The sequence below is a fragment of the Spodoptera frugiperda genome, chromosome 11 (genome assembly GCF_023101765.2).
Source record: "Spodoptera frugiperda isolate SF20-4 chromosome 11, AGI-APGP_CSIRO_Sfru_2.0, whole genome shotgun sequence".
Taxonomy (NCBI): Eukaryota; Metazoa; Arthropoda; class Insecta; order Lepidoptera; family Noctuidae; genus Spodoptera; species Spodoptera frugiperda.
The window spans coordinates 4803717-4825396 of NC_064222.1; the positions used below are offsets into that span (position 1 = coordinate 4803717).

The 21680-nt window shown below is 37.4% G+C and overlaps 1 protein-coding gene across 5 annotated transcripts in view; it reads left to right on the plus strand.

The window, feature by feature from the left end:
* Positions 1-19310, plus strand: part of LOC118274784 (two pore channel protein 1) — a 33640-nt gene extending 14330 nt beyond the window's left edge. For 4 of the 5 annotated variants that reach the window (XM_035592484.2, XM_050696903.1, XM_035592485.2 and 1 more), the window contains exons 2-17: positions 5285-5424; positions 7374-7538; positions 8425-8550; positions 9110-9290; positions 9784-9916; positions 10347-10446; positions 11000-11180; positions 11703-11915; positions 12670-12789; positions 13319-13487; positions 13987-14157; positions 14745-14940; positions 15711-15816; positions 16239-16345; positions 16685-16793; positions 16928-19310. In XM_035592484.2, coding sequence (XP_035448377.1) covers positions 5285-5424; positions 7374-7538; positions 8425-8550; positions 9110-9290; positions 9784-9916; positions 10347-10446; positions 11000-11180; positions 11703-11915; positions 12670-12789; positions 13319-13487; positions 13987-14157; positions 14745-14940; positions 15711-15816; positions 16239-16345; positions 16685-16793; positions 16928-17040 — 2330 coding nt within the window. In that variant the 3' untranslated portion in view covers positions 17041-19310. Of the gene's footprint in view, positions 1-3546; positions 3634-5284; positions 5425-7373; positions 7539-8424; positions 8551-9109; positions 9291-9783; positions 9917-10346; positions 10447-10999; positions 11181-11702; positions 11916-12669; positions 12790-13318; positions 13488-13986; positions 14158-14744; positions 14941-15710; positions 15817-16238; positions 16346-16684; positions 16794-16927 lie in introns of those variants that run through there. The other variant, XM_035592486.2, reaches the window with a different exon arrangement.
* Positions 19311-21680: the final 2370 nt, after the last annotated feature.

Consider the following 21680-nt stretch of genomic DNA (forward strand, 5'->3'; position numbering starts at 1 on the left):
AGATTAAATTCTGTTTGCGAAACTTATAAAAGGATAAATAAAGTAAAACCCGCGACGTTCTACCAAGATTCCAATGGCAGGAAGAATTCTTCATATATCGTGAGACTGGGGACATTCTATAGCTTGGTATTTCAACTGCTTGGGAAACTAGATGCTATGTTTTATTAAGATAGGTACCATTCTTTTAATACCGTAGTTCCGTTCTTCTAAGGATGCTTTTCCAACAGAGATGTGCATGTGCAACGTAGCATATGTTGCGGTGGAGTTCCACCAATCATATATATTCATAGATACATGCAATGCCACGTAGCTTAGTACTGGTGGAAACGGATTCAGCTAAGCTGTGCTAGTAAGCACGATTGCTGAAGCAAAGGGATTTCGGGTGCCATCATTAGGTTTTTCGAAAATTGCAACAGAGATTTTGACCAGTAACGCACATTGTAACCACATTATCGCTTACCTACCTGTTGGAGAAATAGACAGGCGTAATTTGCATACAATCACATAAACGATATATTACATTTCTACCGATAAAAATATCGTAAAAATATCGATAGGTAGTACATTTAAACTGTATTAAGTCCTATGTGGTATGCGTATTATTATTATAATCTTAATCGATTGGATATAGTCCATTGAATCGATATTACTTACTTATAGGTCTGTATCGCTTACAACCAATCAAGCGTTACATTAATTATGTACCTATACCCATAGGCATAATATGTGCATTGATGCGGTATGCAATATGACGGTTGAATGAAAAAGCATATGTATCTATCTACTCCTATTTTTAACGTGGGTGTCTTAAGAGAAGCTTACTAAGGGATTGCACATTTAACAGAGATCTCTGAACCTTTTAAACTACGATCTCCCACCTTTATTTTTTAATGACGGGTGTAACCTTCAAAGGTCGCCTAGCTTTTTGGGGATAAAATACTAGGGAATGTGGGATTTATACCCCACTAAAACTGCCTCTGCACTCGTGATGGGCACCGAGTCCTCTAAATAGACCTGTATTTCTCAAATGTATAGTCCTTTAGTATGCTCTTAGAACACCTCGCGGGATGGAAAGAGTCAGGAGACTCTTCCATAACTTCAGATGTTGTCAATGTTACCATATCTTTCTTAATAATTCAATTATAACTCGGAAGACAAAAAATGCTTGTTCTACAACAATAATAGACATTCTGACACAATTAATTGCTAAAACCTTGGCTTAAAATTAGCTAACAATGAATTTATAAGTCGTTCATTGCGGTTTCCTGCTCGAAATTATATTTTCTCTGACATAAGGCCAACGTAACTTGTGAATGCGACTAGGGCTGGCTCATTTCAGATTTTGTCTTAACCGACTTGAGGAAATAACGTTTAATGATAAATAACAGCGTTCCAAATACTAGCAAACTTATACTAAGGGTACTGATTCCAAGGTATCAAATCAATTCAACATTAATTGATACTTTTAAGTAAACTTATTGTCTATATATTTATTTTTATGCCCAAAATTCACACTTAACTTCGCGCCGTTAATTCTAAAGGAGCACGGGGGTTCACTCTTCTCTACAACCTGTAGCCATTCCATGGGCATAAACTCTCCGGAGCTGCGGACTACCTAGCGGGTTTACCGGGGCTCCGGCTCCAAAAGCAGGAGTAGGAACGGGGTGGTTTTAGTCTCTCGCCTCCACCCATAGCGGGAGAAGTCATTGATCATTGTCCCCTCAAAAAAAAAAAGACTCGGCAGTCAACCTTACAGATTATTCGACCAATAATATATTTAAAGTTTATCAAGTATCCTCTTTAAATAAACAAACAGATTTTCCTATTACCCACATTACCTTGCTCTTCAAAGGACTAATAAATCATTTTAATTAAAAGAAACTCCCCCCCAATATAAGCTAGTTTACGTTCGAGTGAGTCATTGTCGTAAAAGTAGGTTTTATGTCTATGGTGTGTTGTGTTGTCTGTGCTAATATTGTAGTTGCGCGCGCATTTTCGGCGTAGGTACGTACCTACATTCTAAATATTTAACGTTGAACACATATCGTGTCCTAAAATAAAGGTTTTAAGCTTTGAAGGACTCGTTTTTTGGGTTTAGGGTTGCTGTCTATAATTATGTAAAAATGTTTGGTTTTTTTTTTCTCTTTTTAATCGACTTTATCTGATTTATATCTAGATGATCCATTTTATGTGGATTTTGCCTCAAATTTTAAAGTAAAAGTTTTTTTTAACTACTAAAAATAATAATTTTCTTAAAAACTTAATTGATTGAGTAGAGAGTTTACCTAAGTAGTTTTTCTACAAAATATTGGCATAAAGCGCTCTAAATTACACCTCTTTAATTGAAGGACAATTTTCAAATCACTCAGATCCATTTTTTTAAGTGTGAAAGTATCTACTATGCAAGAAACCACATCAAAATCGGTTCAGCCAAACGCGAGATAATTACGCACAAACATACATACATACAGCTCAAACTGAGAACCTCCTTTTTTTGAAGTCAGTTAAAAACGGTCTTAAGCCACTCCCAAATTTTAGGTTATTAAAAATGTTTAAGCTCTCTTCACTGCACATAAAAGTTACCAAACATAGAAGAAGTAAGTATGTGAGTGTGTGAGTTTGAGTGTGAGTAACACTAAAACCCACTCAGGGATACGTGAGTCATTTGAAAGGATACTTCAATACTAGTTCGTGATTAAAGTGTCATTTGAACAAAGTTGTGTTGCAATCGCAGTCGATGGCTAATTTTAGAACGCAATGCACTTCTCTTCTGTGTAGTGCGACAATTATAATGGGTGTTGCTTATGTATTTTATGGTTTTTAATGGTAATTTGTTATTAGAGGTTGTTGCTCAAAATCTGTGGCGTATTGAAGATACTTATGTCAGTCAAATAACTTTATAAAGGTCACGAGTAGTCATGTTATACCTACATGTGTCTGAGGAAGACAAGTAATTAAACAAGTAAGTAATTTAATGTCTTCCTTTAAAATACGGGCTAATAAAGATTTTCATTTAAAAAACAAAAACAAACAAGTGACTGAATGAAAAAAATGTACAGTATAATGTATCCCATTATTTATTTAGTAGACAATCGTGTAGTTTTGTAGTCTTATCTAGTCTTAAACGCCCACATCATTCTACGACCTTTTTAAAGGCCATACGGTGCGTATTACACTTATAAACTATATTTCTATAGAAAGAACCTATTTTACATTTAGTAGGTATTATAAACATCTTATTTCGGTTTTTAGAAAATTTCTTTGTAGTAACACGGCTCACGCCTTACATGGGACTTATAACACAAATGGTGAAAAAGTGAGTGTATATTGTATAGCGGCATTACGTGCCGTAATCTCTCCCTACCTCTTCGGGGATAAAAGACGTGACGTTGTTTACTAGAAATATCTAAAAAATCAGTACAAAAAAACCAAACAAAAACTATTTATTCAATTTATACAAGCGAAACACTATAAAATTCAGTTTTAAATTCAATTTTAAAATCTGTCGATTCTATGTACGTGACAGCCCTGACTAGCAAACTCGGTTAGTAGGTTCAGTAGAGCGATGCATTCCGTTTCCATATGGAGTGACGCGTGTACGTATAGAGCTGATGGATAAACAAAACGATACAGGTAGCTATTATTAGTATATAATTTTACTATTTTAATAAGAATTTTAAGTCTTTGACTGCTAAAAGAAAAGTGGTGAAGGCAAATCCTCCGCTAACGTCGGTCACCGGTGACCACCACGGCGTTCAATGTGTTAAATAAACACCAGTGTATTATTATTATTTTATTTTTTTTGATTGGGGGATAATCATCAATGTGTTAAATAGCATTAAACAACGACCAGTGGATTATTATTATTTTTTTTTGATGGGGGAAAATCATCCAATGGCTTCTCCCGCCTTGGCTGAGGCGAGAGGGAGTGTCAGACTCTTATTGACTAAAAACTACCCCGTTCCTTCTCCTGCTTTGAGCCGGAGCCCCGGTAACCTGTTACGTTGTCCGCAGCTCCGGATAGTGGAAGGAGTGTAGGGAGGTTTTTGTGCTGCAGTGTGACGATCATGTTTGAAATCTGAATACTAAATCTAAATAAGAATTAGCACTACCTAGGTCTATTTTTAACCACGGATGAGGTTGTCTAGCCGATGCGTAGGTGCCTATATCTTTTTTTGCAAATGGTCATGCATTAATTCGATTGTGATTTAAATTTTTTTAAGGTTTTTTTTTATTCTTTGCATGTTTATTTCGATCTGTTGTGAATGGATTTGTTTATAGTAGGTATTGCTGAAGTTGGTAAACTTTATTTTCCGTTCCGCGTTAGTTTTATTGTCCTATTTATAGAACAATATCGGTCTAATGATAATAGGTACAAATCTATTATTCATCATTTCATCAAGTGTTCTGTTTATTCAAAATACGTGACGTCGATAGTTTTTATTCTGATATTTTTACAAAGTTCGCAACCCTGTGACTTTTCGAAGCGGCAACATCGATCAGTTAAAATTGGCGCGATCGATTTTGAAAATAGAACCTAATAATTTTATATTAGAGCTGAATCTAGGTCGTTCTCGATACTATTAATAAAATGTTCTCATATTCAAAAGTTCAATAACTTTTATTAACTAATGGTGATATATTATGCGTGTATTGTACATATAAACCTTCCGCTGCAAGCACTCTATCTATTAAAAAGAACCGCATCAAAAGCCGTTGCATGGTTTACAGATTTAAGCATACAATGTGACATAGGGACAGAGAAAGCGACTTTGTTTTATGCTATGTAGTGAAGAAGTTGCTAATTTTAAATAGGAAATAAAGGATTATTCTATTCTCCAACACGGCTAATACAACTTTAATCGCGTACTTTCGAAAGTACCAAGCCGTGGGACCTCGTCTGAACGTCTGAATTTTTAACGATCGAAACCAGTCTGCCTCATTGCCCCCCACCCACGAATATCTTCGCAGTTTTTCAAGCGAGCGAGTTTACATTGCATTATTTTACTTCATCAGAACGAAGGATCACGTCACGGCTCAAAACTGCATTTACTTTTAAATACCATTTTAAAAACATTCCATTCTACCATGATTTAAAAATCGAACAATGTTTTCATGAGTCACTAGTGACTAAACAGCCAGTATTTATATTATCTCTGGCTCTTTTTAGTGTTGTGAATGTGACATAAATCCTTTTTGGAGAAAGTTGTGCTGTGCTAGTTTTGCGGATCAAAGGACCATTTTTTCTGGTATTGATTGGGGTTTTTGAAAATGTGTCGTGCAGATACGCGGACGGGGACAGATGGCGCTGGTGATGCTGGGACCCTGGACATGGGGAGCCGGTCCTCATTGCACACCGGCCTCAACATGTCTGAGGATGAGCATTGGGAGATGAACTACCATGAGGCTGCTATTTATTTAGAGGTTAGTCTACTTCTAAACATCATTATAAGTAATTAAATATAGGATATATTTTAATGTACCTACCTAATTTATACTGTGTATTTATTATTCTCTTTAATTAGTGTTTAGATTTTTTATTGTGTTTCTGTAAGCAATAAATTAATACATTGTAATAGATTTAGGTATGTGATATTATTGTTCAGATATCTAGGTTATTGTTATTAACAAAAAAACTAAGAACAGGAAATAGACACGGTACCTAAATCTACACTTGATATTAAAGCTGAAGAGTTTGTTTGTTTGTTTGAACGTGCTAATCTCCGGAACTACTGGTCCGAATTGGATTATTCTTTTTTTGTCTGATAGTCCATTTATCGAGGAATTTAAAACATTACGCTACGATAAATAGGAGCCGAGCAGAGCGGGTGAAACCGCGGGAATAGCTAGTATTTATAAACAATTATTTATGAGTTATCTATTGCTTATATCCGGCGGTTAATTGCCTGGTAATTAATAATTAAGTAAATTAACGAAATATTTCTTAGTTTCGCAAACTGTATTGCGGTACAGTGATTGTATCATGCCAGGAAGTTTTACATAGTTCGAGCTTTTCTTGAAATTCTCAGTGTTTCTATTGTGTTACACAAAATTTATATTATTATGATGTATTCATTAACCTAGTTATTTGAAGACGGATGTGTTTACGTAGATAGGTAGCTCTTTCGCAAATTTTACCTACCTAGGTATTTAAAAATGTACCTATTTGTTTATTTAATAATATTTATTTCATCCTTTTTTTATCTTGTTAGCGATAATAACGTTTACATATATTTGTAAAACTCATTTTATATTAATCGGCAGAATTGTCGACTTTTGAGTTGAGTTTCATGATAGCACAAGTTTAAAATAAAGTAAGGGATTTGGTTTCTGTTAAGATATCGCCCATATACTAGTATGTATTTATTATAAAAATTATAGATAAATAAAAAAGTAAATCTTTCTGTACTCAATAATAAAATGTTCAAGGTCAAAGTCCGGTTCAAAATCTCCTTGTGAATTATTCAACCAAAACGAAATGATTTTCAAAGCTACTTCACAAAGATAAAACAGGAAATTTTAATAATAAATATTGTTCGTTGAAAACAACAAACTCATCAATTCGAAAGACACTAATAAATTAGCAGAGCAATGAATATTCGTTAATTGACTGGGCGGCGTTGCCATGGTGACGCGGGTAACAGCCATCAATACAGTAACCCTGAAAGGTTGGAACTTGAATTCAATACAAAACGACACAAAAGATAATTTCGTAAGGACATTACAGTTCACACTATTGTTCGTAATGCGAAAATGAGTTATAACCTACTTTGTTATTTACTGAGTTCTGTTAGTTATTTACCTAAGCTAATTTTGGTAGTTTTAAAATAGGTACCTACTGTTAGCCTTAAACAGTTATGATTTGACTACGATCATGGATTAAATGTAGTTATTAGTTGGATTAGGTAAATTTCGGATTTTTCTTTTTATTAATCAATTTCCATATAGATACAAGTTCCATATAAAAGATAATATTTGTCCTAACTTGTTAGTTAAACTAATACCTAGGCTGCATAAAATGAAACCAGAATACTTAGTAAAATATTTGTGAAGCTAAGATTAGACCATATTAAGGGCAGAAGTTTCTATAGTACGCTCTGGATTGATCGCTGTTTTTGACAGAAACTAAAAATATAAATAATGTCAAAATTCGATTTTAATCACATAATTAATGAGATCTTTGAGTTGAGTTACGTTTTTTTAAAGTAATGGAAACGAGAGCATGTTCGGCGCTCCAAATCATCCAAACGCGCTCTCGTTTCGATTATGTACTTTAAACGTAAAGCAAACTCATACGGCGGGTAGCTACAGTTATTTATTAAAGTCGTAAGAACAATACAAATACTTCTAAATACAACATCCTTCTTTTCCAGGAAGGCTTAAACAATGAGAAGTTCGACTCCCACCCATCGAGCCCTGAAGAGTTACCGGCGTACCTCAGGGTCCACAATCCATGGTACCATGGTCTGGACCTCCTTGCTTCCCTAGTGCTTATACTCTTAGCTTTTACTGAAGATCCCGCCGTGCCTACGTTTGAGGTAAGTGTATTACGATTTATGTAGTTTTGGAATTTAAACTGTATGTAGAAACTAGCTATACAAGACTGAAACAGAATCATTAAGGTTAGCGTCCACAGGCCCGCATCGCACACATTCCGTATGACGTCATCAGTACGCAACGCATGTAGGCATTGCTGATACTGCGGTGCGTACCACGCGGATAGTGGACGCAATTGTACGAGTTTCTATACAAGACAAATTGTTGCGTGCGGGACGTGCGATGCGTACGATGCGGTACTGTGGACGCGTACCTTTAGAAAGAAAAAACAGAGGAAAAATTATTTGTCAGAATGTAGATACAACGGGTGATTTATGTTAATTAATGTTGCATACATTCTACCAAATCGGTGTACAAACATTAGACTTATTTCCTACTTGTCGTCTTCATCACCTTCATAACCAGTTAACTCCAGTTCTTACTTCTCACTTTGAGCAAGAATTAACAGATTGGTGATTTAAAAATTACAATACGTATTAAGCATCGTGTTTCGCAATGTGGAATATGGCTCATCCCAAACCTCACCTTCAAAGTTGGCAAACTGCTTTGAACTTCTCCAGTGTTGCGTGAGTCTATGTGCGATGCTGATGACGTCACACCAAGTGATCCATCTAACGATGAAAATAATTGAAAAGCCAAAGAAAACAATTTGACGAAATTAGATAATTGTTTGTTAGTCTATAAAATATCATTAATAAATTGTCATCTTACATGTACATATTTCTCATTCAGAAAATTTGTTTATTATAATTAGTATAGGTATATAAGACCGAGACCGGATAGATTAGATTAGTTTAGGTTAGGTACAATATATAGGATAATACAGTAAATAGGATAATACAAATGTCCCTATATTTGTAATTCCAGTTACCGGTATGGGCGCACGGGACGATAGAACTGTTGGCGCTGACAGTGATTGGCGTGGAGCTGCACTTGAAGCTCAAGTGGATCGGATGGGGCACCATACTCAAACACAAGAGAACAATGATAAAGGTACGATTTGGCGGGTTTTACCATTGTTTCCGTGATATCGCTGTCTTGAGTTGGAGGGTGGATTATCAATCAGTTTGGATTGTATAGTCAATGAGATTAGATTTGCATAAAGTATAGGTACCTACTCATTTGACTGTAGAATTGGGGCGGTGGTTCGATTCCCGCACAAAGCAAAGTTTTGTGTGATCAACAAATTGTTGTTTTGGGTCTGATTGTCATGTGAAATTGCATGTTTGTAAACGCACCCACGATTCCGGAGTAAATCCTAGCGTGGAGCAACGTTTTTATAAAAAAAACCCATATAAATATTGTCGATGTTTAGCACCTAATTTAATTGTCTTATATGTTTTCTCATACTTAGATACATGAAGATGAATCATTTGAAGACAGTTTACAGAAATTATTAAAGCGTACTTCATATCTTTTTACTGATTGCATTTATGGCTATATAGTTGGTATTTCTGGACAAGAAAGTCACTTTGTAATTAGGCGTCTGACTAATTTTACATACTTTTTCAGGAGCTTGTTGTGATCTACATTCTTCTTTTATCAATTCCAGGGTATTACATTACTAATAATGGTGCTGGAGGCGGTGGTGGTGTTATGCCGACAGTCTTCCCACTTCCGAGTCACCAGGGCGCTGCGCCCCATCTTCTTGGTGGACACCAGGCACTGCGGAGGAGTCAGGAGGTTCATCAGACAGATTCTACAGTCGTTACCACCGATTATTGATATGTTAGGTAAGTTCCAAACGGGAATATCAATTTTGTTATACATTTATATTAATATTTTTGCCATGTTTAGGTTGGTTTAAACCGCTTAGTTGATAGAAATGATCGTTAACGCAACTGCAGAGTAATGAGATCGCGGTTTAGGGAAGCTTTTATTAAATTCGGTATTCCAAATCCTCAAATATCTGTACTGAAATAATGCGCGTACATGCCAACAGGCTCGTCAATTTCTATTGCAAGGGGCACACCTTTTGTTAAGAGGCAAAAATCATGCAATGACTTCTCCCGTCTTGGGCGAGGCGAGAGGGAGTGTCAGACTCTTACTAACTAAAAACCACACCGTTCCTACTCATGCCCTTCGAGCCAGAGCCCCGGTAAACCCGCTAGGTAGTCCGCAGCTCCGGAAAGGGGCACACCTTGGAACATAACTGCTCATTCTATTAAATAATTTTCTTCTCTGCCTTCACTTCTTACAATTGAGTATTTATCCTCCTCCTTCCAGGGTTGCTGATGTTCTTCGTGGCTACATACTCCTTGCTGGGCTACTACCTGTTCTCGGAGCACGTGGACAACGGACACTTCCAGACTATCAGCGATTCCTTCGTCAGCATGTTCGTCTTACTCACCACTGCCAAGTAAGTGATGAGATACAGTATTGTCAAATTGGCTTTACTAGAGGACTGTCTGACAGATAGACATTTTTTTAATGGCAAACGAGTCTCCAATATAGTATAGACTATACTGCCAGTGTCCAGTGGTGACAGCCGATTAATAGATAGACGTTGTTAATGTTATTAGATATATTTGCTTTGTCGTTTAATAGTGTCTTCCTGGTCTACTTGAATAAATAATTTTGACTTTGGCTTTGATTTTATTGTTAAGTGTTACGTAAAAATGCACCTAATTTAATATTTTGAATTCATTCCAATACCAAAAGTAAATAATTACTTAGCATACCATATCATACCTTGCCAAATAACCCTCATACATTAATCAAATCTCCCTCCAATTTGAAAGTACACAGTTATAGGTACTCAAAATGGTTCACTAAATCTCTATTTCCAGTTTCCCAGATGTCATGATGCCTTCGTACGCCAAGTCCAAGTGGTACGCCGTGTTCTTCATCCTGTACATCATCACAGTCCTCTACGTACTTATGAACTTGGTAAGTTTGGAGCAAAATTTATTAGTGAGCAATTTTTGGTCCTTTTGTGTCTTGAAGGACCAAAATTTTGTTAAGTTACATATCAATTTGCGTTTGGTATCCAGAATTTCGCAATGGTCTCTTATAACCAATAGACAGCTTTTGGTGTCAATTGTTACCTTATTTCTTTGGAACATTATGTAAAATGTGTTTAGTAAAAATGGTGTATCTAGAAGATAAAACTTAGTCAATATTTTGTGAACTAAAATATCTCTTGTGTACCGAAATCAAGTTAAAAAGCCTTTATTAACACATTGAACGCCGTGGTGGTCATCGGTGACCGACGTTAGCGGAAGATTTGTCTTCAACAGTTTTGTATTGGCAGTCAAAGACTTACGCCCGAATACTCAAACGCTACTCAATTTTAAGACGCTCTCAAATGTCGTTCTGTTCCTATCAATTCTTTATAAAATGACAGAGATAGCACGATATTTAAGTACAACTTAAAATTGAGTAGCGTTTGAGTATTCGGGTATTAATGTTGCTAATATACAATCAATCTCAATTATACTAGATGTTGGCGGTGGTGTACGAGACGTTCACCCGCATCGAGCGCGAGAAGTGCCGCGCGCTACTGCTGCACCGTCGCCGCGCCGCGCGACACGCCTTCAGGCTGCTCGTGTCGCGCCGCGCGCCGCACGCCGTCCGACTCCGGCACTTCGCCGGACTCATGCGGCACTACGCTCCGCACTACAGTGAGTGTTGGGACTTGTGGCTTTTATACTTTTATTTATTAGACGTCGTTGAATGAAACATTATCGTTAGCGTTATCGTCATCATCAGTCAGTGAGACACCATTACTGGACTATGTCTAGAAACTCTAGGAGCTACAAGCTAGCTCGACAAGCAGGAGTAGGAACGGGGTGGTTTTTAGTCAGTAAGAATCTGACACTCCCTCTCGCCTCGTTCTGGCCAGAGAAGTCATTGGATGATTTAAAAAAGTAATGCCAAGCGTGAAGATTTTAAAATTCGGGCACTAGAACTAGGGTCAGTTTGTTTTACGCACATTTATGACATTCGGCGCTCTGATTGACCTAACTGCTACATATAACCAACCAATCAGTGTTACTGGTAGTTGTTGAATACTCAGAGCTGAAACTTAAGCTTAACCTTTCATGTGCCAGTATATAAGACAACAATAGAAAACACATTGTGTCTGCGTAGATCTACGTTTCGGCACACGAAGGGTTAATATTTAATACCTGATCCTTCCACAGGTGGTCTGGACGTGTACCTGATGTTCAAGCAGCTGAACCAGTCGTCGTCGGGCGGGCTGTCCCGCGGCGAGTTCGCCAACCTGTACGAGGTGTTCGCGCTGCGCTGGGCGGGCCAGCAGTCGCGGGCCCCGTGGTACGCGCAGTCCGCGCTCGAGCCGCTCGGCCGGGCCGCCGCCGCCGCCGTGCGGTGGCCCTACTTCGAGTATCTTATATGTAAGTTTATTATAGTGTACAAATTAAATACAGTAGGAGCTCCTTATTCGCGCTTCCTTCATTCGCGGAATGAAAAATTGCGACCCAATTCCCATATTCGCGGTCTAAAATTTCTTTATTCGCGGATCGAATCGAAATATCGGTGCGTAACCTAAAAAATTACAATACAAATAGAAGGATAAAAAAATAAAATAGACCTTATTACAGCTACGTCTAGATTGTGACTTCTGCCTAAACCTAGTGTGACCTAAACCTGATGATAATAATTATATTTACGGAACGCATACCCCGCGAATAAAGAGCTTCTACTGTACATATAAGGAATATCTCATCTTTAGTTGGCAGACGTGCTCCATCATAGGCCGCATCATCACTTACCATCATGAGATAGCGGCTAAACGTCGACCCATTAAATGTAAAAAAAGTTCATAGACGTATATCGAACAAGTTAGATACCTACAAGATGCTTGTTGGAAAATTTGAATACGGTCAAGCTTTTTTATAGTCTGATAGGATGGTAACCGATCACCTGATGGTAAGCAATTAGTACCTCACGTGGCCACTCGCAACATTAGAGAACTTTGACTTTGGGGATTAGGGATGAGCCCAATGCTCCTGCATTAAGTGTTTTGGTAAAGTCATCATGACAGAATTTGATGTATACCATTCTTCCCCCATTCCCTCTGTTTGTCAATTTGTAACTAATCTGTTACCCCCTACATATATTTAACTGTATTCTTCTATTATGTTCCAGACGCCCTGATAGTGGGCAACGGTCTGGCGATGGTGCTCCGCGTGTGCGAGGCGGCCGGGGACCTGCAGGACAGCGCCCGCCTACTCTGTGCCTCCTGGGACACTTGGCTCTTCCTTACTCGTGAGTACTGGCTATTTCATTAACTGCGACATTAAACTGTTGAAGGCAAGTCCTCCACTATCGTGAATCTGAATTATATTGTTCAACGTTTTGTATTTATCTGATTTTAGTGATGAGACTAAGCCACCACTTCTGATTGAAAAAGGCTCCCTTCATATTTAAGAGAGATTGGTGGAAAGTTCATCTTAGTATAAACTTGGGTTAAAGCGGTTAAATTCAGTCAGCTTTTAATTCTACATACTGTTAAGACTGGCCTTCGGGAAGGCTTTTAAGAAAGAGATTATAATTTAATTAAAGAAGGATTTAAGGAGATATAAATTTACAAGTTTTGATGGAGATGTGAGGCTCACAGGGCTGCCGATATAGAGCTAACTGGACCTCCTAAGTCGGGACTTTGCGACGGTTACTTATCTTAATGGGATAATACATGGAAATACTGCTTCTCTATACTTGATACCGGGAAGGGCGGATGCGCGCTTCTAATGTTTCATAACCGGGCTATAACAATACGCATGCCTTTGTTCCCCAGTATTCCTCCTAGAAGCAGCGCTGCGTATGATGGCGTCCGGGCTGGCGGTGTACCTGGAGAGCGGGTGGAACGTGTTCGACCTGAGCGTGACGCTGCTGGCGCTCATGGGCGCCGTGCTGCTCAGCATCGCGCCCAAACTCTTCATTGTCGTTATATTTAGACCTTTGAGGTGAGCCATTTGTGTATTTTGTTGAGTTGTGTGGTGTTGGAGAATTTTATGTTACGATATTGGTGATCCAGAAATTGCAATAATGAAATTTTGATGAAATCCTTTTACTACGCGGTTGGCTCGACTATTGTGTTACTTAATAGCTACACAAGTGTTCGAGTCGATTCCCGTACGGAACTACCATTTGCGCGTTCCAAAAATTGCTATTTGACTCAGGATTAGTTATATTAATAAAGAAAAGAAACATTATTAGAATAACTATCGAAAGACATGGTAAATTAACTAAAAATCTGGATTTACTCACGTAAAAGTAGTATAAATAAATAATTATTATTTTGTGAATGTGGTACATGTGCATGGCATAAGCACATGACCTTGTGTCTTCATCTTGTTTTTTATTAATGTTGGTGTTTATTCTATTGACATGCCTTAATAGTAATAAATAAATAAATTAATTAATTAGCTATCATAATATCACAAAACTTCATCATTTGTCCAGATTGATGCGTCTGTACAAGTTGAAGAAGCGTTACCGCGATGTGTTCGGTACGCTGGTCCTGCTGTCCCCGCTGATGTCGTCGGCAGGCTGCGTGATGCTGGTCATGTACTACTTCTTCGCCATCATCGGCATGGAGCTGTTCGCTGGCTACGATCTTAGGAATTGCTGTGTGTAAGTATTGGTTGAAGTGGATCCCAAAAATTTGAGCAAGGTATCGCTCAAAGACCATTAAAAGAACAGTAAAAATTGTTGAGAATCCTGATTTGAGTAAGTTCTTTCAATTGTTCCTTTATTACTCGCACTTGTAACTCTTCTAGTGTAGCAAGTGTCCATTGGCTTACCTTTTTTTATGGTATAAGCCGGTAAACGAGACGGATCTCCTGATGGTAAGCAATCGTGAATTGACACTTGAAACCAGAGGCGATACAAGTGCGTTAATGGCCTTTTTGGGGCTAGGAATTTAAGGGTTGTTGGAGAATCGGGGATTGGAAAGATTGGGAAGGGGGATTCGATCTTCGGTAACCTCACTACTACAACGAAAGCGTAGTTTGAAGTCTGTTTTCTATGAGGCCGTGGTATCACTCATGCCGAAGCTTGGTATCCCACACTGGAATCATAAAACTGATCCGTCTGCTAGATTTCTCCGTATCTCATAACAAAAAACGAGACGTTATGACATTGAACCAACCAATAAAAAAGACAGAACTCTTAACAACTTCTCTTGTTTACTTCCTAACCGCTATATCCCCTTCTTCCAGCAACACGACAGTGGAGGACTTCTACAAGTACTCGCTGAACAGCTCGACGGCCCTCGGCTACTACTACCTGAACAACTTCGAGAACATCGTCACCAGCGGCGTCACGCTCTTCGAGCTGACGGTCGTCAACAACTGGTTCATTCTCATGAACGCGTACGCCACTGTAGCGGGACAGTTCAGCAGGATTTATTTCATGGTAAGTTTATTATCTATATATTTGTTTAAAGTCTTCTAAAATTACATTACATAAAATAATTACATACATATCGTCACGCCTTTAATCCCCGAAGGGGTAGGCAGAGGTGTACATTATGGCAAGTAATGCCACTGTGTACAAGGTGGTGAGCCTCTTGCCATATACCGGGCACAATTCCAGACTCCGTGCTACCACTGAGAAATTTTCGAAAAACCGAAAAAAACCCAGTAGTACTTAGTCCGACCCGGGAATCGAACCCGAGACCCCTTGCCCGGCAGTCGCACTTGCGACCACTCGACCAACGAGGCAGTCTAGTCAGTTTAAATACTAGTCATAAAATAATTAAAAATATAAAAATGGGAGCCGACTAGTAGCGGGAGCATGGTCCAAGCTACTGGTGGTTAGGGCTAAGTTATTTCATTATTAAGGTAAGGTCCACAAGCCCGCATCGTACGTATCGCACGCATCGTACGCACTCCGTATGATGTCATCAGCACGCATCGCATGTAGGTATTGCTGATGATGCGGTGCGTACGATGCGGATCAGTGGACGCAGTTGTATGAGTACAAGACAAACTAAATCCGTTGCGTACGATACGTACGATGCGGGCCTCAGGACGCGTGCTTTTAAATTTAAATGACACTTAAAATACCATCGTGAAGGAATGTCAGACTCTTACTGACTAAAAAACCACGTTTTCTGGCGGTTTCTTTCGATGGTTATACAGCTGAAGTAGTATTTGATTTCTGAACCTTGTTTGTGTTTCCAGGTGTTCTACCTGTTCACGATGGTGGTGCTGACGATAGTGGTGGCCAGCGTGCTGGAGGCATTCCGGTTCCGGATACAGTACAAACGGAGCACTACCAAGAGAGATGGTGAGACCCTTTTTCTTAAAGAAAACAGCATGCGTTACCGGTCTTTTGGGAATTTGGGGACCGTGAATGGGGAGGAGACCTACATAACGCAAGTATTGTTTCACGCCGATTTACTGTATGGTCCTAGTATCATTTCGGTTAAGCCAGCTCATTTATGTCTTCCAATCGATTAGACATACTTAGATGATCGTGTCTGGTGGATAAAGGGTGTTGTAATACATATATATAAATATTATAATAATACATAACATCACGACTGACTCCCAAGGGTGTAGACCGCCAATTGCTACGACTCTTACGTACCTCTTTCGCTTCATCAAGTCAGTCAGTCATCAGTGTTTTCATGCATGCTCGTCGGTTAAAGGTACTTTTTATTTAAAGGGTATTGTATGCATCCTAATTCTCTCTTATTTGACCTTCAGAGGAGAAGCTCCTTCATGAAGAAGTGCACACAAGTTGGGAAGAGGCTCAAAGGTTAGGAGCCAGTGGGGACCTAGCGGATGAGCTGAGGCCGAACCTACCACCGGGGGTAAGCTTTCTTTTTATTTTCTTTAAGGCCAATCTATGAATTACTAAGGCTAAAATCTTCTTTTATTTTTATAATAAAAGAAAAATATTTTTTCAATCCTTCTCTCAGATTCTGTTTAAAGTCCTGAGAGAAAACTTCTTTTCGCCGTACTCATAGTAGTTTACTGGTTACTTAACCCAGACCTTAGCAATTGTTTTCAAAACGAAATAGTTATTAAGGAACAGTGTAAGTAATTGTTAAGTGTCTCTGAGAGCGGCAGTTAGTAAGAGTTGTCATTCGCTAACGATTACTTTGTTAATTTTTTTGAATATTTGCTCAGTAACTATTGAAATTCTACAGGTGGAGGTGACATTCATCGGATCCCGACCTCGTACGAAGGAGGTGCTGCAGAGGAGAATGTACCAGACTGATATACAGAAGTGGCTAGCGGAGGAAGATGAGAATGAAGGTTAGTATACCATCAAACAATACTATGTACTAGAATATCTGGCATTTTAAACTTTAACGTTTCGCAGTAAAGTCGAAAATCGATTGTAGTAGGTTAAATTGCGATGTATAAGTTTGTATTCTTCGTGTTTCCAGGAGTCCCACCCTCAACGACAATAACATCAAGCGAGGATCCTCTCGCCCCGCCCCTCATCCACCAGCCAGACAGCGAGAACAACCACCAGATGAGAACAGGTTACCAATTGTAGAACATAATTCACTTAGCGCTGTACCACAGGCTAATGTTCTTCTGGGACGCAATCAAGAGCTTATGATGGACTCTCTGAGGATGGGCCCTCAGCTGGCTTCAGGCTTGACCAAGGGTACAGGACGCTGGCTAAACAGACTTGCCACAAAGAAAAAGTTTCGTTTAAAAAAAAGGAATTGACAGTTGACAGCTTACAGGATTTGACGTTTGACTTGACGCAGTGATTTGTTTGTGAACGTATCCGAACTATTCCATAGATAATAGTTTTTACTTTTAATCGAGCAAAGGAATTTTGTACAGTTTACCTACAGCAGAACAAATGGAATGCCAAAGATTCCATTTTTTTTATTAAGTGATGGTTATGTGTGGATTTGTGTGTACTCCAAAATGTTGTTTAAAGAGTTGTTGTAGAGATTCTGTGTAGATCGCGTACCTTGTAGTTAGATGCCCTTACCCGCCAGCAACTAATACTCTGCCAGTTAGGACATTAATCGAGTAGTGTGAATGTATACTGAAATAATAATTATAATACTGAGAGTTAGTTTAACAACTGTGATAGAATTTTATGAAATTAAAAGAGGGTGTATTCGACTGTACAGGCAGTTGTATAGAAAGACTAGATAATTTCATGTAAGTAGCCTAGACAGGTAGATAAATGATATGCTTTTTGAAAATCGTAGAAATGACAGCTTTAATATTTGTCTCTCACTCTTATGTACTGTTGTGAGTGAGAGGCAGATAGTGGACACAGATTATAATGAAGTATAGATAATAAATAGGAATTTGACTGTTGTTGATAAACTGATCTTCAAGCTGTTATTTTTTTTTTATACAATCAAGTAGAGAACTAGTACAATGGAGCATAATTTTGTAAAGTAGTTACATCTGGATTAAGTTGATTTTATTTAATAAGAATAATAAAATTGATCTTGTATTTAGATATAAGATTAATTCACATTTCAAGCTATGTTTTTTGTTAACTACCTGTTCAATTTTGTAAAATTATTATAAACATAAACATGATATTATTAATGAATCGCCTTCGTAGGTTAGGTAAAATTTAAATTAAAAGTATTCAAATGATCAACTCCTAAAAGTTAGGAAATGTAGATGTTTCGATATGAAATTTAATATAGCAGAAAATTCTCGAATAATAATTATGATTGGCACAAGTACTATTATTGAATAACTTATGAAATTAATGGACAACTATCACTGTTAAATAATATTCTTAGCATGGAGTGTAAGTGGTATGGAGTACAATTTTAGATGGAAATCTAACTGAATAAAAGTGCATTAAATTGGTGACGTAACTTTAGCAAGAGTATTTTACAGTTTTATGTTTTTTCAGGAATTAATTGGCAAATAAGATTTAAGAGATTTTGCTAAGATCTTTACATAAAGACTTTGCTGCATATCTCCATACCTCATGGTATCCTATCTATGGTTTACAAAGTACCCACTTGCCAAAGAGGTTTGACGCCATATTGTTGAGTGTTGCCATTTCGTTACAGATTATAAAAGGTAGACATATTGCTTTATTCATGATTCAAGACGATTCTTCCGCAAAATATTGTGTACATAAGTTTAAACTTATATTTGAACGTTTAAAGTTACAGAGTAAATTATTTATAACTTATTTTGTTCTCAATCTGACATTTCATAATTTTCACCAACAAAGCTTGGAGTTGTACATAAAAAAGTAGATAAATAGTCATTTATATTGTGATAACTATTTTAAAACATGGACCATGTATTGTATCGAATTATTTACACGCTTTATTTATTTAATTTACTTTTTAACCAAATATTTTGTGATTCCCTTTACTTTCGGCTGATCAGTATTAATTTTTGATGTGAATTGAATATTTCTTTATTTATAGACATGTTAATTTTGATTCTAATTTATTTTTAGTAATTTAAAAGGTTTTTAAAACTGTTTTTGTTGATGAATAAATCGATTATGTATTTCTAAGTACCTAATTAACTGTTTTAATGAGAGTGTGTAATGAATGTGTACCTTTAGAGATCCATCAGTCTTCTATAAACCTATTTATGAATATAATAGTCATAAAATAATAATAAAAACCTAACCAAACAGTAGCTAAAACCGAATTTTACATTTTAATAAATGTTTTCAGTTATAAAACTGACTCAATAGACTTGTATCTAAAATAAATTAAAATTGAACGTTAAAAAGGCTTATTGTCTTCGCCTTAGTAAATAAATAAACCTGTAAATACACCAAATAATAAACAAAGTTTAGATCAACATTGTAATTATTGTTCTCCAAAAAATGTTGAATTTTTGTCCGACTAGACTCTTAGACTAGAATCTAGAACCAATTCCCGTACAAGATAATTTGCCCATACCCTTTTCGTAGCTAGTCAATCTCAAAAGATTGGCACCGAGTTTGTTGAAAAAAAAACGAGCAGTTTCCATAGAAAGACAGCCAATTCATTCACCAAGGCTGTACCACATTTTTATAACTTTTCTTGCAATTTACATTCATTCACATTTGACAGATGGAGGTTGTTGACTCCCGTAGATACCAGATAGCGCTGATGTAGCCTAGGGCCATTCGAATCCCGAAGTTGCAGACAACCTTATTACCAGGGCTCCAACTCGAAGCAGGAGTAGGAACAAGGTGGTTTTAGTCAGTGAGAGTCTGACACTCTCTCGCCTCTCCCAAGACGGGAGAAGTCCCATCTTGGGTGAGATGACTTCTCATTGGATGATTTTCCTCCATCAAAAAAGGTCCTTTTCAATAAAGAATTTGTTAGTGTAAACTATATATAAGAAACATAGTACCTGTACCCTTAAAACGTAAAGTAAAGTAATCGAAACAGAGCGCGTTCGTTGCTTGACCGGTTCGAATAAACCAACCAATCAGAGCGGCAAACGTGCTCTCGTTTCGATTACTTTAAACGTAAAGCAAACTCGTACTAAGGGTACTGAAGCTAAACCAGCGCCACCTGGTGAGCAAGAAGATGGCAGCTCTTATTGAAACGCATTGTTTATGGTATGAATAAGTGACAGAAGTATGATATTAATGGTGCTTACGCTTGTATGTTCAATTTCGAGGTAGATAGACTATCAAATAGCATAATAATTAGATTTAAGATTTAACCTCCGAAAATACATACGTTTTAATTAACAAAAGCTATTTAATTTGTTAACTTCCTAATTTCTAAACGTTTTATAATTATGTAGAAACGGAATTATAGAAGCTATCTCTTTCTTTTATTATCTGTTGTTTGTAAGGGCCCAATCAATTATACTGACAGTCACAGTTCGTTATACTCATTTCAAAATACAATTTGGTTTTTATCCATATAGAACACGAATCTAAGAATAAAGAAGGCCCGCAACGTACGCTTTGCACACATCATACGCATCGCATGTAGGCATTGCTGATGATGCGGTCCGTACGATTCGGATCAGCGGACGCAGGTATATGAGTTTCTATTCAAGACAAACTAAAGTTGCGTGCGATGCGTACGATACGGGCCTGTGGACGCGTAGGTACCTTTAGTTAGAAATTTCATCAAAAAAGATTCGATTCCAAAACCGTAAGGTTTACATTTAGTCACCAAACCAAAAATAAGGCCAGTCAATATTATTTAAAGAATGATTAGAAATTAGGAAAGCAGGGTGTGTAAATTTACTCAATAATTTGACTTTTCCAGTAATCAAGTAGGTATCTCTTCCAGATTATTTTAGAGCCTTTTTACACTATTTTTTAATAATATAATTTATTTATACCCACTCCAAAGCAAGACAGTTTTATAAATATGTAAAAAAATACTGCTTTTAAAGTGTAAATATTATTATGATTCGAATGTGGACAGCAGATCAAGCTACTCTTAAGAAGGATGTAAATCCTGGTCCCACCTTCCAATAGCTATGTGTACTACCATGTTTAATAAAGAATAACTCTGAACGGACTAAGATTTGGACCTTGGCGCCATAGTAACTTTTATTCAGCTCAAAATTACCTATCCAATCATGTAACACACATAGCTATTGGAAGTGAGACCAGATTTCATAGAAACTCTGGCATCCTTTATCAATGGATTTTCAACTATAACCCTTTTGCAATAAAGTTTAAATATCATTTAACTCCATTATAATAAGGTTCAATTTAATTATAGCAGTATTAATGTTGATTTTGCGTCACAGGCTTAGTAATAATAGAACCACTTTGTTGACATGCAAGTGTAGTTGTAAAGATGTGTTAATTTATTCATAAATAGATAAATAAATGCACTTTTAAGTACATGTTAAGCTTTTTATTTTATAATCATGTTGAATGACTAGTGTATTGGGTTTATGTGGCGTGTGTGCACCTCTGTCTACCCCTTTAGGGTGCTTTTCCACCAGAGATGTTTTATGCTACGTTGCTGTGGATGCGTTTGGCTTCCACCAATCATATTCATTGGTACATTTAGGTTAGCACTACGTGTTGGAAAGTTTTTTATATGGAAATATGCGTGCTATGGATGGTTTCCCTACTATCGATACATCACATACTCGAGCTGCGCATTTTCCTCGCACAGCTACATTGCTTAGTATCAGTGGAAACGGTCACATAGATTCAAAGCTTAGCTACGAGTATTACATCTTCGTAGCATAGCTACA